Source organism: Mustela nigripes, chromosome X (assembly GCF_022355385.1).
Source record: "Mustela nigripes isolate SB6536 chromosome X, MUSNIG.SB6536, whole genome shotgun sequence".
Classification (NCBI taxonomy): Eukaryota; Metazoa; Chordata; class Mammalia; order Carnivora; family Mustelidae; genus Mustela; species Mustela nigripes.
The window spans coordinates 36,444,415-36,462,420 of record NC_081575.1 but is presented as its reverse complement, the minus strand read 5'-3'; the positions used below and the strand labels follow the sequence as shown (position 1 = coordinate 36,462,420).

General features: G+C 36.1%; 1 protein-coding gene across 1 annotated transcript in view; it reads left to right on the top strand.

Moving 5' to 3' along the window:
• ALG13 (ALG13 UDP-N-acetylglucosaminyltransferase subunit) overlaps positions 1-18,006 on the top strand; it is a 66,701-nt gene that overhangs the window by 13,259 nt on the left and 35,436 nt on the right. The window contains 6 exon segments of the mRNA XM_059385693.1: positions 8,303-8,328; positions 8,331-8,674; positions 9,230-9,313; positions 11,396-11,446; positions 12,182-12,228; positions 14,436-14,508. Coding sequence (XP_059241676.1) covers positions 8,303-8,328; positions 8,331-8,674; positions 9,230-9,313; positions 11,396-11,446; positions 12,182-12,228; positions 14,436-14,508 — 625 coding nt within the window.

The window sequence follows — 18,006 nt, the reverse complement described above, 5'->3', positions numbered from 1 at the left end:
GGGAGCACAGGTGGGGCTCAACCCTACTGGAATCATGACCTGAGCCAAAGGAAGCTAGGCGCCCCTGTGTGCGAAGTTTTTTTTAATACTGATTGCCTTTTACCAGTTTCCCACAAGTCTTTACATACATGTGATTGTCATTTTTATTTTTTCCAGTTTTGGATAAAATTGATAATAACTGTAAAAGTTTAATGTATATGACATATTATTGAATACATGTATATATTGCAAAATGATTACCACAGTTAATATCTATCACCACACATCGTTATAAATCTTGTTGCCTTTAAAAATCTAGGTCTGTATTTCATTTCTAAGGTAAGATTTACTCATCTTTATGTGGGTCAGTCAACCCCACAATTTGCCAGGATAATAAGTTAATCCCCCTAGATACTGTTTTTATGCTTAAATGTTGATCACAAATTTGACCATCTAAAGGGAGGGCAAATATGTTATCTACCATTGAGTCATAGTTCCTTAGACCTGAAAGAGCTTAAAAATGCAGCATATCTCCTTTCATAGATGAGGAAACAGACTCAGAAAGTAGAATAATCAAGTTCATAATATTCTTTTCATGGTACCATGTTGCCTCTCAAACTAATAACTCCTGTCCTGTCCTATATACATTGACAACTAAACCTATGTCACAGATACTGTATGCTTTAAAAAAAAATTTGAGGCATATACCTCATTTAATTAGTTAAAGCATGGAGTGTTAACTCAGAACTTAAACCAATAGTATTCATGTGTTGTACTACAGAGAATTTTTCTATGTGATCAGTGAAGAAATGAGACAATTCTAGCAATTAAAACAAGTCACATTTGCAGGTTAAATTTTAATATAAAATGTAGTAATCAAATTAAAGCATTTTGATTTCATAGTAAGTCAAATGTTAATTAATTTTATTTTCTTCAATCTGTTTTTTTTGAACTGGTACCCAGAGTACAGTGCCTAAAAGTTTTTAAGGCGATTATTTTTCTTTCTATCATTTTCAGAAGTGCAAGAAGCCTTATCAGGGTTGGGGAAAGCTCCTCTGCAGAGCTATATTTGAACTTCGACTTGATTTCCAGAATTTAGGTGAAATTGTTCTAGTTCTTACCTTTTTTTTAAACCAATGAATTTCTTAGTGAATTGTTTTGTCAGGTAGCCCCTAAAAGCAATCAATATGTACACTTTTGTACTATACACTTAACATTTGGTATCTTACCTAATTATTCCAGCAGCCTTAGGTATAGATGATGAAAAAGTTAGTACAGCATCATTTTTCAAACTGAAACAATTGAGAAGGAAAAGCTATTGTGCATTAGCAGCTTATTAACTTGAATGCTCAAAGTTACCTGCTTGACTTTGAATCTGGCTTTTCCCAAATCAGAAAAGGCCCCCATGAAAAGGCCAGTTCAAAGTTAAGCAGGTGATTTTAGGGTTCCTTAGAGCCTTTAATATTGCTAATGGGCATTGTGAACCTCAAAGATTGGATTATAGTGTGCAGTATTTGCTGAAATTTTCATCTCAGAACTCTTTTTAGAGACACTTATTAATAACTTGTGAAACAACATCATTCGAGGATGCTAGTTCCCAAAGCGTGGTCCAGCAGCATCAGCATCACCGGAGAACTTGTTAGAAATACACAGTCTGAGGACACACCCCAGACCTGCTGAATCAGAATCTCTGGGCATAGGGTAATTTGTTTTATGGAGCCCTTTCACTGTTCTAGAGGTTTACAGGATTAATTTGCTTTAGAAGAATAGTAAGCCAATTGGGATTTCAAGTGCAATAGATACTTCGAAGGACAGTATTAAATAATATGAAATAGCTATTATACACGGGATGGAGTCTACTATTGTCCTTCAGGTCTTTTTTGAAAAGTCTATTGTACTGATTTGGGGAATATAACTTGCACTTAACACCTGAGCCTTTGTTCATCTTTTCTTTTTTGGTATGTGATTCTTCTTTGTAATAATTGTGTAAGAATCAGACAATATATAGTTCTTGTACTATTATTGATAGGATGTGAAAACTTGGACACATTTCATAGTCATTTGAAACTTGTTTCTTCATTTGTAAAATAGATCCCTTGTAGCTCTAATCTAAAATTCTGTCATTTTCCCAGTTTATTATGCTATTGTTTCTTCACTTAATATTTTTTAAAAAAATTATTTAAGATAATATACATAAATAGTATAAAATATTAACTAGTTCTACAGTGTGTATAACAGTTCTGTGTCCCACTTTTTCCCATCTCTAATAAGCTTTCTGTGGTTTGCCATAATACATTTTAAGTTTTGTAAGTGAATATGTTCAAACTTGTTTTCATTTATTTAATTTAAATAACATCTTTAGATGTGCTAGTATGGAGGAGGACACTTTATATTCCTCTTTCACAGTAGGGATTCTGTGGATGATTTTATTTATTTTTTAATGGATGATTTTAAATAGAGAAAATAATTTATTTTAGTTCTTGTGAGATTTGTTTACAGTGTTGACATAATTACTTAAGTACAATATTCACATCTGAGTCCTATAGTCAGTGTGTGTTGATTACATTCCTTTTTTTTACTTACATCATTTTTATTTTTTAAAATTTTTTTAGATTTTATTTATTTGACAGAGGGAGAGATCACAAGTAGAGACAGGCAGAGAGAGAGAGGGAAGCAGGCTCTTTGCTGAGCAGAGAGCCCTGGGGCTGGATCTCAGGACCCTGAGAGCATGGCCTGAGCCGAAGGCAGAGACTTAACCCGCTGAGCCACCTATTTACATCATTTTTTTTTTTTTTAGATTTTTTATTTTTTATTTTATTTATTTGACAGAGAGAGATCACAAGTAGGCAGAGAGGCAGGCAGAGAGAGAGAGAGAGGAGGAAGCAGGCTCCCTGCTGAGCAGAGAGCCCGATGCGGGACTCGATCCCAGGACCCTGAGATGATGACCCGAGCCGAAGGCAGCGGCTTAACCCACTGAGCCACCCAGGCGCTTTCGTTTGGTCGATTTTCTAGAAAAATACTCCCAAACTCTCCAAAAGAGGTATACATCTTTTCTAGTATGTTTAAATAAGGTATCTGTAACTTTATAATTTATTTTTGAAATGTCTGTGCTGGAGTTCTCCTATCCTTTTAGGTAAACTGGTCATTCATTCTGTAGTCCTGCCAAATGTCTGCCCTCCTGGGATTTCCCCTTCACCCTGACCCTAGAAGTTCCTTTTGCTTCTCTCTTGCATTGAATCTCTGTTTCTAGGACTCTCTGCCCCCCCTTTTGTGGTTTAACCACTTTATTTTGGTTTCAAATACCCTTCATAGCTTTCTGAGAAAGGATGGTAATTTTTTTAATCTTTTCATGTTTGATAGCTTGATATGGAGTTCAAGGTTGGAAATAGTTTTCCTCACATAATGAACTTTTTTCCTAGCTTTTAGTTCTTTCATTGAGAAGTTTATTGTTATCATATGTGTGATCTTTTGTATATGACCCAGTTTTCATCTCTGAAAGTTTTAGAATCTTGATCCCTGATTTCAGAAATGGTATGTGCATTGCTGATCATCTTTTTTGCTTTTATTTTTCTGGTACTTCATGGACCTTTTCAAGCTAAGTATAGGTACTCCAATTCTGCAGTTCTAGAATTTTCTTTTTTAAAGATTTTATTTATTTGTTGCAGTTAGAGAGCGCACATGTGAGAGAGCGAGTATGGGCAGGGGTGAGGGGCAGAGAGAGAAAGGCTCCCAGCTGAGCAGGGAGCCCAATGCGTGGCTCCATCCCAGGACCCATGGGATTGAGCGAAGGCAGCTGCTTAACCAGTTGAGCCACGCATGCACCCCTAGAATTTTCAGCATTATCATTATCATTTCTTCCCCTCCACTTGATCTTTTTGGGGGCCTCTTGTGTTAGATGTTGGCCATCCAGTAGTGATCCTCTGATTTTCTTTCTTTTTTCTCTTCAATCTTGTCCGTTCTGTGAGTTCCTCAACTCTAAATTCTTTCTGCTGCTTTTTCTTTGATTTTTTTCAATTTAAATACAGCAAAATGAGCCTTTTTCTTGTATAGTACTATAAAACTTGACAAACGTATAATTGTGTAACCACTTCCACAGTGAAGATAAAAATTACTTACATCACTCCCATACATCCCCTTTCTTCCAACTCTTTGTAGTCAACTTTTTCCTACAATCCTAGCCACTGGTAGCAACTAATCTGTTTTACTCTTTTTCCAATTTGTCATAAATGTAGTCATATAGTATGTAGCCTTTTGAATCTTCACTGAATACAATTCCTTTGAGATTCATGTATGTTCTTTCATGTATTTATATCTCATTTTTTATTACTGAGGTGTATTCTGTTGTATGGATGTGCCAGTTCATTTACCAATTGAAGGATGTTTGAATTGTTTCCAGTTCAGGGTGTCATGAAAATGAATAAAGGTGCTATAAACGTTCATGCACAGGTTTTTGTGTGAGCTGAAGTTTTCATTTCTTTTGGGTAGATAACTAGAAGTGGGATTGCTGGGTTATGTGGCAACTCTGTTTATAGACACCACTAAACAAATTTTTTTGGAGTGGCTGTACTATTTTATTCATACAAGCAACATGTGAGAGTTCCAGTTGCTCCAAGTCCTTGGCAACACTTGTTATTACAAGTTTTTTTTTTTAAACGTAGTGATTCTAAGATGTATATTATGGTATCTCATTAAAGATACACAGATGGCCATTAGATACAGGAAAGGTTTTCAGCATTGTTAGTAAGAAAATGCAAAACAAAACCACAATGAGGTACCATTTGATACCCACTATGATGGCTATAGTCAAGAGATGGACAGTAATTATGGATAGGATATAGCAAAATGGGAACCCTCATATACTACTGATGAGATTGTAAAATGGTGCAGCTATTGTGGAAGATAGTCTTGTCAGTTGCTCAAATAGTTAAACATAGATCCAGCAACTCCATTCCTAGGTATTATCCAAAAGAATAGAAAGACAAAAAAGAATTTTTGTCCAAACAAAAATTTGCACATGAATGTTTATAACAGCATCAGTCATAAAAAGCCAAAAAAAGTGGGAAGGACTTAAATGTCTACTAATTGATGGATGGGTAAATAAAATATAGTTTAATTGTTGGATTGAATTATTGATACATGCTACAACAACATGGGTGAACCTTTTTAAATTCTGTTTTCAGTGCAAAAAGGTGGCTTTATTTAAGTACAGGGAGAGGACCCATTGGCAGAAAGAGCTGCCCATGGGTGAACTTTTAAAGCCTGCTAAATGAAAGAAGCTAGCTACACAGGACCATATATTGTATGATTGCATTTATTGAAATGTCTAGAATAGGCAAGTATAGAGAGACAACATTGTTGGTTACCTGGAGTTGATGGGCATGGGGGATTGGAGATTGGTGGTTATGGGGTTTGGTTTCATTTGAATGTAATAATATTCTGAAATTGATTTCCAATGGGTACCAGCTCTGTAAATGTACTAAAAATTATTGAAATGTATCACTTTGAATTGTATGGTATATGAACTTAAAAAGCTGTTAAAAATCACCACTTTTAAGTGCTTAATAATTTTTTTAAAGATTTTATTTATTTATTTGACAGAGATCACAAGTAGGCAGAGAGAAGGAAGCAGGCTCCCTGCTGAGCAGAGAGCCCAATGCGGGGCTTGATCAAAGGACCATGGGATCATGACCTGAGCCGAAGGCAGAGGCTTTAACCCACTGAGCCACCCAGGTGCCCTGAGTGCTTAATAATTTTTAGTGAATATATAGAAACGTGCAAACATCACAGTTTTAGAACATTTTTTATCACCAAAAATGATACTTTGTGCTTGTTTGCAGTTAATATGTATTCATACCCCAACCCCAGGCAGCTATTTATCTGCTTTCTATCTCTGTAGATTTGCCTTTTTGGTATATTTCATTTAAATGGATTCTTACATCTTTTTGAATCAAACTCCTTTTTGACCTAGCTGCTTTTACTTAGGTTTCAGTTTCTCTACATCCTTGTTGACACTTGATACGGTCTGTATTTATTATAGCCATTCTAGTCGGTATGTATTGATATTTCATCTTTCTAATGACTAGTGAAGTTGAACATCTTTTTAGTTGATTAGCCATTCCTATATCTTTGGTAAAATGTGTAGTCAAATCATTTAGGCATTTTTAGTTGTGTTTTTTAAAATTATTTTTTAATTTTTTATACAAAGCTTTTAATCAGGCCTGGGTGGCTCAGTCAGTTAAGCAGCTGCCTCCATCTGAGGTCATGATCCCAGGGACCTGGGATCAAGTCCCATATCTGTCTCCCTGGTCAGCAGGGAGTCTACTTCTTCCTCCCCCACCATGCTCTGTCTCTCAAATAAATCTTTAAGAAGAACTTTTTAGTCAGATGTGGGCTATATTAATATTTCCTTCCAGTTTATGGCTTGCATTTTCATTTTCTAACGGTGCCATTTGCAGAGTGAAAGTTGTTGTTTTTTAAATAAAGTCCAATTACCCATTTTCTTTTTATTATATCATTTCTAAGAACTCTTTGCCTAACTCAAGATCTTGAAGATTTTTCTCCTATGCATTCTTCCAGAGTTTTGAAATTTTTGTCTACATTTAGGCCTTTGATCCATTTTAATTCTAGTAGTATAAGATGTGAAGTATAGGGCAAAGGTAATTTTTTATGTGTGAGTGTGATTGTACAGCACCATTTGATGAAAATACTGTCTTTTCTCTGTTGTACTGCTCTTGAACCTTTGTCAATAATCCATTAACCATATTTGTGTTGGTTTTTCTGTGTCTATTTTCTCTGTTTTTCTGTCTTTTCTTCTGTTTCTTTCCTCTTTTTGTTTCTGACTTTTGTTTCCTGTTCTTTCTTGTATTACTTTTCTCATTCTTTTTTCCTCTCCCAGTTTTCCCTTTTATTTCCTTCATCAAAATGAAGTATGTGGATTAGTATTAATTTAAGTTTTATGTAGCTTATTTTTAGTTTCAGTAGCAATAAATATGAAGAATCGGCATTTCTTATCTCAAAAAAACTGCCCAAAATGAGTTAACCTTTTCATTATAACCTTTAATTTTTCTCAGTGAATTTGTGGCCTTAGAAAAAGATGGTGATCCCTCTTCCCAAACCATGTTTCAGGACTTTTTCAAAAGGCCTAATTTCCCTGGTGTTCTGGTTTCTTTTTAAGAAAAGGTAATTTCAAATTAATATGCTAAAGGAAGTCAAGATTTTCTTTTATTTTTTACCGTGCTTTTATTTCATTCCTAAATTATTAGATTATTGATCCATTTCTTATAGGCAGGGCAGTCATGATAACTACTGGATTCACAGATAAAAGAAAAACAGTTTTCAAAGCAGGTTAATTTTGCATCTTCTCCAAAGCCATCTTTTGATCTGTTTCAACATGCTTGTGGCATTTAAATAAGAAGGAGACCGTTGACAGTGGCATCAAGTAATGCAAGTGATCAGTCCTGTTTTTGAACCTTAAAAATACAGCTGTATTTTCTTTGGCTTTCTTAGAATCCAGAGTAGTTTTTCCAGAAAATTGTCCTAATACATGGAAATATCATGTTCAACACCTCTAATGCTGTGCCACAGCATTTTAAATGCAGTCTGTTAGAAAGTTTGTGGGTAAGACATTTTCTTTCATGCTGCTTCAGTTTAAACTTCAATTTTTTCCAGTTTTTAAGAAACACTTCTTGCATTTTCTCTTTTTGTTAATGCTATACAATAATTTGGGGATATTAGTTAAGAACTGTATCTGTTTCCTAGTATAGTTAATTAGTTTCTGTGATCGTAGCAGAGGGTTATTATTATCTAGGAGAACCAAATGAAATTACTTGAAAACCGGAAAACTGTTTTGGCACTTTATTTTAAACTGTGATCTTTGTCCCTATAGATCAAGGATGCCCTGGGCCCTGGACTTTTTTAGTTTTTGGAGATGTTAATACAGAAGTTTACTAGTTAATTAGGTTTATAACTTTTTTTCTCTCATCTCCATTGAGGGGAGCAGGGAACTTGGGCAGAGACTGTATTTGAAAATTTGCAGCAGAAATTTTAAAGCAATATAATGTGGGCCAGGCTGTATCATATACACCTGAGTCTTGTTGCAGTTCTGTTGGAGCCTCCTGCAGCAGTTGCCCTGAGTTAAGCTGCAAGCTCCGCTTCTTTTTGGTCCCAAAGCTCAGCTGCTTGTGCATACTTCTCTCACCCTTGGGCTGATTGCGTTAATCCCATCCTTCCCCAGCAAGGTAGCTCCCCAAGTGCCTTCTCCCTTGTCTTCTCAAGTCCAGTTCTCTATTCCTAGGAGCATCGGCTCTTCCTCTTCTTTTCACAGGATCCCGACTTGTCCTGGGCAAGCCAGCCCTTTGCTTCTGCTCCTGAGAAGTGCCAAGATTCTGCAGCGCTGACTCCAACTGCCTTCTCATCCCTAGACTTTGGGCTGCTTTCCGGATACCTGCATAAGCAAGCCCTTGTCACTGCTACCCATTTCTACCTGCATCCTGCTTTTTCTTTCTTGCCACGTTTGTGTTCCTTTCTCCCCCTCCCCACCTCCACCTCTGCCAAAATGCATAAAGGATGGAAAAAGTACTGCGGCCAGAAGTCTCTGAATGAGGCATCAATGGATGAATATTTAGGCAGCTTAGGGCTGTTTCGAAAGCTGACTGCCAAGGATGCCTCTTGCCTCTTTCGGGCTATTTCGGAGCAGGTAAAAGGAAAACAAATATATCTTCCCTATACTGAGTTTTCAGGGTTTGACATGTGGCATGGTACTGGAGCTAGAAGACCTGTAGTACACGGAAAGAAAAAATAATGCCTTTTCTCTTTGCTAGTAAAGACATCCAGGCCTGTCTGCCACTTAGTAGCTTGGTGTATGCCTTTGTTGATGAGTCCAAATATATTGCTTTGCCTTTGCTGTCTTTTTCTATTTTCTAAATGCCAGTTTAGAATGTAAGAATGGAATTTTAGAAAACTGAAATGAATCTTGATCCTTTAGAAGCAATCCCTACTTTTCTAAATTTAGTGCCTAAGGAAAAATTTATAGGTTATACCCATAAGAACTAAAAGAAAGGGTGGGGGTGGTAAGACATCCATTCTCTCCCAACCCCACCAAAGGTGGCAAAAAGAATTTAGAAATGTTAGGACTTAATTTGTTAATTTCCTACATATGTTTTGAATAAGGGGGACTTAGTGCCCGGTCATCATTTTAATTTAAAAGCTATTTCCAATGACTGTTGACAGCTGGTCTTTCTCTTCTTTTTAGTTGTTTTGCAGCCAGGTCCATCATTTGGAAATCAGGAAGGCTTGTGTCTCGTATATGAGAGAAAACCAACATACTTTTGAGTCTGTAAGTAGAATACATAACCTAAGGTAGAGATGTTAGTAGAGTGTGTAGCAAATGGGAAGTGAATTTTGAGCCATCTACATAATGAAAATTATGTCATGCAATCTCCTCTCAGTGGCAAATATTTAATTTTCAGCTGCCTTCCTCCTAGCTAGCATGCTTCTGGACTACCTCCAGAATTAGACTGTTGTGTACTCTAATCATAAAGTTAAAAAACAATTCATCTGTGTCCTTCCCACTCTCTACTCTCCCACTCTCTATTCCCCATATACCCTCCATAATCTTGCAAGCCCTAAAAAGTTACATTTTGACTACTGTTCTGTATTATCCATACCACTGTTTTCTGGAACAAGTAATCATAGTTCACAGAAAGTTTGGCTATGTTAATGTTTTTAAATGTGTATTCCCAAGTATGTATAAATGGGAAAACCCCTCTGTACTCTTAATTCTGTACACAGTAATCATCACTCAATATGAAGAATCTTATAAAACCCAATTATAAGGAAACAAATTAGGTTCTAAACATTTATCTTTATGTGACAAACTGGTAATTGGTGCTCTGCCACTAATGATTGGCTTTAAAACAACTTGTAGAAGACATCTTTGAATGTTTTGAAATATTTGAATTCTTGTTAACAGAATGAGGTTTTATCAAGATCTGATTTGTAGTGTGCCCTTTTGTGTGGCTTAAAAAAAAATTCTTAGCCCTTCCAGTACTATTTTTTTTTTCTGACTATATTGTGGGTATTTGCCTGCTGTTCAAGGTTTACTCTTAATTTTCTCAACAGATTTCAGTGAATTTTAAAACTTTGCAAAGGCTTCTTGACTTTAAAGCTTATTACCTAGGAGTTAATTACAGTCTTTACTACATCTGGGGAAAGGATTATACATGAAATTACTTCAAATGCAAGACCGTGGTGTGAAACAGTGCATCTCAAGTATTTTTGTGCATACAAATCACCTGGGGACCTTGTTAAAGTGCAGATTCTGATTCAGTAGGTCTGAGCTGGGGCCCAAGATTTCTGCATTTTAACAAAGCTCCCAAGTGATGCTTGCCTTGTTCATGATCGAGTAATAGTAACCACATTTTGAGTAACAAAGATTTGTGTAAAATTTTAAAACTTAGATGGATAAATCTCAAAATTATTATGCCAAAGAAGGTAGCCCCTCCCTCAAAGTACATACTGTATTATTTCATTTTTATAAAACTCTAGAAGAATGCAAGCCGGTTTCTAGTGATAGAAAGTAGATCAGTGGTTGTGTGGGGGTCAGTCAGTGGAGTTACAAAGGGACACAAGGAAACTTAAGGGGGTGATGGATCTATTCACTGTCAAAATTGTCATGATGGTTTCTTGGGTGCATACGTATGTCGAAATGTATGTGTGCCGTTTAAATATGAGCAGCTTGCTCTATGCCAGTTATACCTCAGGCTGTTTGAAAGGCTATTAAGAAAAATTTTAAAAACTTTTATCTAGTGATATATGTACATGGAACTAGAAATATATTCTGTTACCCAGGTTTAATTTTATTTTTATTGAGGTATATTTTACACACAATAAAATTAACCATTTTAAGTTCAGCACTTTCAGTTTCGGCAATATATAGTCATGCAACTGCCACTACAATAAAGATACAGAAGATTTCTGTTACCCCAAGAAGTTCGCTTGTGCCCTGGGCTTTTCTGAAACTAATAAAATTCCCTTTAAAGTTCCTCAGTTTGGCTTTGCAAATGCATGTCTTCTATCAGATTTAAAATCCTTGAAATTATTGGGCTTGCATGATTTTTGAAAATTGTCAAGTTAAATTGGCATTTCAAAAGAAACTCAAAGGTGTTATATTTGATGAAATGCACTCGTATCTGGATAAGCCAGGACCATTTCCTAAAATAGTTTTACAGTCCAGCTTTTCTCCACTCATAACTTTTATGTATGTGCAAATCTTCTTGAGGTGCTGTGCAGAATATTAATTTAATACCATAATTATTGAGCTGAATAAAAACCCATTGGAGGATAATATTGCAGAATATAATCAGATTTTTAGTAATGCTATGTATTTGGTTAAGTCAAGTTTGTTTTATTTTTGAAGTATGTGGAGGGATCTTTTGAGAAATACCTGGAACGGTTGGGAGATCCCAAGGTAAGATCAAATATGGGGGTTTAATCTTTTCAGAGTATTTGGAATAGTAAATCTAAATATTCATTCAGCGGTGTCACTTTAGCTAGACGCAACCTATATTCTTAAGTAGCCAGCTGTGTTGAATCAAATAGTTCTTGGAAAAGTTTAGAGGCTGGCAATTGATAAGTTGTTTTGTGTTGAGTATTGAGAATTGTGTGTCAACAATTTATTGTCCATGAACTGTTTGCAAACAGAACAAGCCTAAGCCTTTTCACTTTAATGGGGGAGGAGGGATAGTAATGAATGTTACAAGGAGGTCATTATTTTTTTATTAAAAAGTTCCCCTGATTTGTATTAATCCTTTTAGGTAGAAGTAAGCTCTATAGACACATATTTAATTAAAAATAATTTATATGACTAATTCCATAGTTCTGGACTTAGCACTTACTAAGTACACTGCTAACTTCATATTCCTATCATTAGTTCTGTTTTTATTGTGCCTTTTAAATCTCTTATATTAACTGTCCTTGTTACTTAATAGCTAACTGAGAAGGTCTTTAGGACTCCTTTTTTCAAAATAAGTTTATGTTAATGAATAACAATATTCCCAAACCTCACAGCAAGTTATAATGTGTTCTGCAATTCTTCATCTAAAACAAGACTAAGCATCTAAAATAACAAATACTGAACTTGCAGAAACTTTTATATCATAGCTACAGAGTGTTTTTAAAACATTTATGTACTGTTTATGTTTAGGAAAGTGCTGGCCAGCTGGAAATAAGAGCTCTTTCTCTAATTTATAAGTAAGTTAAATCTTTTTTTTTTAAGACTGAGTGTGTATGTGATTTGTGTGTAAAGTTTCTATTCAAGTCTCTCTGGGATTTGGGAAATTTGGATTTAATGTAATGATATGTAGAATGAAGAGGTCTAAGCACAGTTAATTGGTGTTAATTTTTAGGTGGAGAGCCTCTAGCATTTATGTCCATTTGAATGAAATAAAGGACTTTAAGAACTGCTGGTGTTCCTATAGGAAATCAGAATGTGTTTCTTAGAATTCTTGTGTATTTAACTTCGTGCCTCTTGCATGTGTCTTCACTGGGGCAATATAGCTTCTAAGAGGGTAGAAATTGGTTCTTCAAGACAAAAAGTTATTAGATACTGCAGTGCTTTGTGGGTGTTCAAAGGGTTACAGTACCTAAACAGATATACAGTCTATCTGTGGTATTAAAATTTCAGAAGGAAATTATGAAAAGAAGACTCTTTAAGGACATAATAATTGAACATTTTGAGAAACATTGCTCCATAACTTTGGTCTTTAAAACTGCAAAAGTTGGGGTGCCTGGTTGGCTTGGTAATTGAGTGTCTGCCTTCGGCTGAGGTCATGATCCCAGGGTTCTGGGATTGACCCCTGCATTGGGCTTCCTGCTTGGCCTGAAGCCTGCTTCTCCCTCTCACACTCCCCCCTGCTTGTGCTCCTTTTCTGTCTCTCTCTCTCTGTCAAATAAATAAAATCTTTAAAAAAACAGCAGAAGTGGCTATTTCTGGAAGCTGTGCAGTTTTGAAAAATAGTTTTATAATGTAGGTTAGAGGCTCATGGGAAACTTGTTCATTTGAAGAAGTTGATTTCTATACATAAGACTCCTTCACAGTTTTTAGGATGGTGAGCTGGCATATGCGGTAGAGTCCAAACCCTCTCATTATGGTACTCATTCAAGTTAGTGTTTTGCAGCCTGCTCAGTTCTCACTAAATCTATCAAGAAGTCATACAGAAAAGGTGTTGGGCAGGTAGCCAATCAGTTGCTTTTAAGTCAGGGGCCAGCTTTTATTTTTTTTAATTTGTTTTTTAAGATTTTATTTATTTATTTGACAGATCACAAGTAGGCAGAGAGGCAGGCAGAGAGGAAGGGAAGCAGGCCCCCTGCTGAGCAGAGAGCCTGACAGCGGGGCTCAATCCCAGAACCCTGGGATCATGACCTGAGCCGAAGGCAGAGGCTTTAACCCACTGAACCACCCAGGCGCCCCAAGGGCTAGCTTTTTAAATTGGCCTTCTTTCTGTTTATGTATTGCCCTCGAGCTAGGAATTTTTATAAAAAGTTTTAAAATTGTTAAATCAAAAGTAGAATAATGTTTCATGGCCTGTGAAAATTATATGAAACTCATTTCTATGTCCATAAGTAAATTTTTATTGGAACAGTAATGTGTACTTATTTATCAGGGTCTGTGGCTGCTTTCATGCTACAAAGTCAGAGTAACCATATGGCCTACAGAAGCTGAAATGCTTATTATCTGGTCTTAAACCAAGTAAAATTTGCCGGCCAATGCTTTAAATAAGTGGGAGCCCCCAACACTCAACTAACATGCATACATTTGGTAGTCTATCTTCTTTACTCCTCCTTTCCCCAAATTAAGGTTCATTTTTTTAAACAATTTTATTTATTTATTTGATAGAGATCACAAGTAGACAGAGAGGCAGGTAGAGAGAGAGGAAAGGAAGCAAGCTCCCTGCCGAGCAGAGAGCCCGATGCGGAACTCGATCCCAGGACCCTGAGATCATGACCTGAGCCGAAGGCAGCGGCTTAACCCACTGAGCCACCCAAGCGCCCCAAGGTTCATTTTTTAAAGGATTTTCTTCATTTATTTGACAGAGATCACAAGTAGGCAGAGAGGCAGTTAGAGAGTTGGGGGGTGACAGGAAACAGGTTCCCTGCTGAGCAGAGAGCCCTATGCGGAGCTCAATCCCAGGACCCTGAGATCATGACCTGAGCTGAAGGCAGAGGCTTAACCCACTGAGCCACCCAGCACCCCCCATTAAGGTTCATTTTAAAAATCCATAGAAATTTAGTGGCAGTTAGTGGTCTACTTTGAATTAACATTATTTAGCCTCTTAAACATTTGATTATTTTGTATGAATAAGGTGGACACTTTAAAAGCCCAAATACTTGTTCTTACAACTATCTCTGCATATATTAAATTATCTCTATTCAACCACTTATATTCTCTTCCCGTGTAGTCGGGATTTCATTCTTTATCGCTATCCCGGAAAGCCTCCAACTTACGTCACAGATAATGGCTATGAAGACAAGGTAAGAAGATGAGTGAATGTTTACTAAAATAAAAGAAATAGATGCTGCTGGCTTATCAAAATAGTGAGAAATGATCCTTTGTTACCAAATTAATGGGGGAAAAGCATAGTCTAAATGCCAAGCTTCTCTACCGCCAGCCTTTTCCTTTCCATTCTCTGTTAGCCATCCTCTGAACAGACCTGATCTTACCACTCCTGAAATCGGTTAACCCCCTCCAAAAAAAGCCCACCCAAACCCTAACTGGCTTCTTGTTGACTAGAAGGTAAGGTTCAAACTCAGAAGTTAGGCATTTAGTGTCCCCTAAGGGGTCCCAAACTTTCTTTTCATCTTCACTGTCCTACAACCTTGTATACTATGATTCCAGATAGTCCAATAAGTATAACTTTTTTTAATTTTCCTTTAAAAGTTTATAAAAAGTTATAAAAAGTATAACTTTTTTTTCTTTTCTTTTCTTTTCCTTTGTATCTCAAATGTTAATTTCTTTGAAACTTTCCTAACTCCCCTGGAGTTATTTCCTCTGTGTTCCTCTGGCATCACCCAAGTATTTACAGTATTTATCACACTGTATTTGTTTTCATGTCTGTTCTCATTATTCTGAAAGTTTCTTGAGTGTAGGACAGTGTGCTATTACTGGCTAGTAGGGTACTTGGAAAATAATAGGAGGTTGTTTTGTTTGGTGAGAATTCTCGGCAGTTATATAGATTGTTCTTCAGCATGTAAGTTTTCTTCCAAAAAGCTTTTAAGAAAAGCCTTTTATCCCAATTATTTGATTAGTGAGTATAGACTATATAGTAATTGCATTTTGCAAGTCTTGCTTCATACCATAGACTATAATTGGGGCAACGTTTTGATGATAGTAGGACAAGACTAGACACTGGGAGAACTGTTAGGATATTAAAGTAATCTGGACAAAAGACCTGAACCAGGCAACTGGCATTAGGAATAGAGTAGAATGCAAGAGATAACTTAGAAAATAAATATAAATTGGGGCACCTTGTTTTATTAGTGGTACTGCCGTCTAATTTGTTTGGCAACATTAAGCTCTTGTAATGTACCAGGAAGCTCACTGGGCTTTGGGGACTCCAAAATGAAAACAATATACCTGTTCTCTAAGGGCCTCACAGACTGTGAAAGCAGACATGCAAATAGTTAATTTTACAGTGAAGTGATAAGTGTTAAAATAGAAGTATGTACGAAGAGCATAGAAGAAAAAGTCCTTTGCTCTGCTTCAGAGAGTTTAGAAAGTTTCATGGTGGTAGAGGTATTTAAGTGGAATATCAAACAATGGATCCAACAAGTATGAAGGGCAATCTATTCAGAGGACTTCTGCAAAGACATGGAAGCAGCAGATGCTTTCGGACTCCAGTAGTTGGGTGGGGGAGAGGCCAGTGGTGTGAAGATAGGTTAGAGTTACATAATGAGCAGTCCATTCCAAGAATTTAGCTTTTTGGAATAGTTTTAGTTTTCTCCCCAATATTTTGTTATAAAGATTTAACAAAATACAGAAAAGCTAAAAGAATTTTATAATGAGCATTCTAATTCCCACCTTTTTAGTATCCTTATTTTTTCACCTATCTATTCATTCATCAGTCCATCTTAATTTTTGGTGTATTTTGGAGTAAATTTCAGACATTCTGTACAATTGCTCCTAAACACTCATTCAAAGTTTTTAAGCAAGGGTGTGACATAATCAAAATTCTTTGAAGAAGGAGGAATGGTAGCTTCTGTTATTTTAGCAATTATATACAGCATTGCCAGAGAGGAGATCTAGACATTTAGATCTTTACCAGGACTCTAAGCCTGCACTTCAGTTTTTTCCCCTGACATTTTATTCTGTGAAAATTTTCATACAGAGAAAAATTAAAAGACTTGTATAGTGAACATCCATAATCCCTATCACCTAGTTCCTACAATTATATAGCTCCATTTTTAAGTGAGTCCTGTATATTTTACAGAGATATTCTATGCGCTAACTAAGGGGAAAACCTTACGCATTGGGAACCATAAGAATACAAATTAGAGTGTTTGCAGCCATGAGAATATCACGTATAATTCTAATCTGTACATACACACAAATACAATACCAGTAGTTGGGCATTTGCATGCACAGGATAGTGTAAATATGTATGATTTGCAAATGTATAAAGTATGTTTGTTTATCTTGAAATTTAATTATGAAAAAGCCAGTTGGCAGCAGGGTACTTGTGTGACACCTTGCTTTCTCTAAAACTTGGTTACTGTATCTCAGTTCAGGCTTCTAAGGATTTATATCTGAATTATTTGAGTTTTCAAAAATGACTTCACTTAGCCTCTTTACCTAGAAAGAATCGATATACTTCTATTAAAGATAAAACTTAAAGGTAGAATAAAAAGCCCCCATTTTTACTTTTCATTCTCCTGTGCTTCAAAATAACTATTAAGTTTGAGTGGGTATCCTATATCATTCTCTTTGCATTTTTTTTAATGTAGATGGGCTCATACTAAATATATTGTTCCTTGTTCTTTTCACTTATCCTCATCAGTACTACAGATCTACCTCATTTTTTCCATAGGTAAATGCCATACATCCCACCTACTTACCTATAAATATATATCAGAGAACTATTATTTTATGTTGAGATACTACCAGGAACATAAAAGCCATCATGTCTAGTTTTACCTCTTACACTCAAAGTGGAACTTCTCGCCACATGAATAAATTACATCATTATCTCTGGGGTTTTTTCCTCCTTGTTTATTCAGTTCTAGTTAGCTGGATTCCTTTACTCCTTAACAGCTGTCTCTAGTTATTAACCTTTCTTAGTTGGAGTTTCAAGTTTTTCTAGTCTGAGGTACAAAGGGCTTCTCTGCTCAAAATCTTGTGTACTGTTCTTTCGGATTAATAAACTCTTAAAGGCAAATAACCCTTGGGGCATGTGAAACTTCATAACCTAAACTTTAGTGTGTGTTACTTTAGCTTCACGCTTGCCTTCAGTACTCTGAAATGAATTATACTGATGGAGTTGGAATTGTGATTTCCAAAAAAAATCTGGGGAAGAATAACAGACCCGAGATAGAGAACTTTATTATTAGAAGGAGTTAGCCCAGAGTAGGTAGGAAGGCAGCAAACAGGGTGCTTATAGTTTTCTGCCGAAGAAGCTTGGTGGAACGTCGTCCCATAGAACACAGAGAATCATCTTTGGTACCTTAGGTTCCTGGTACCAGAGGTAGCTTCAAAATAAAATAGACTTAGTTGCTAGGTATTAATTCTTTACACAAGATGAATTTTTGAACAAAAATTTTAAGTTTTGGGTGCTATTCAAACACATTTCATTATATAGAGCTTGCAAGCATTTTTACTAAAATAAATTTGGTTAGTAAGCATGGCTTTGCATTATTGTTTAGGAAAACTAGAGATTAAAGATCAAAGAAATTAACTCATTTTGTAGCCATCTTAGTGCCTTGATTCATTAAGGAAGTCTCTTTAGCAGTATGGCTCCTACATGGTGTATTCATATA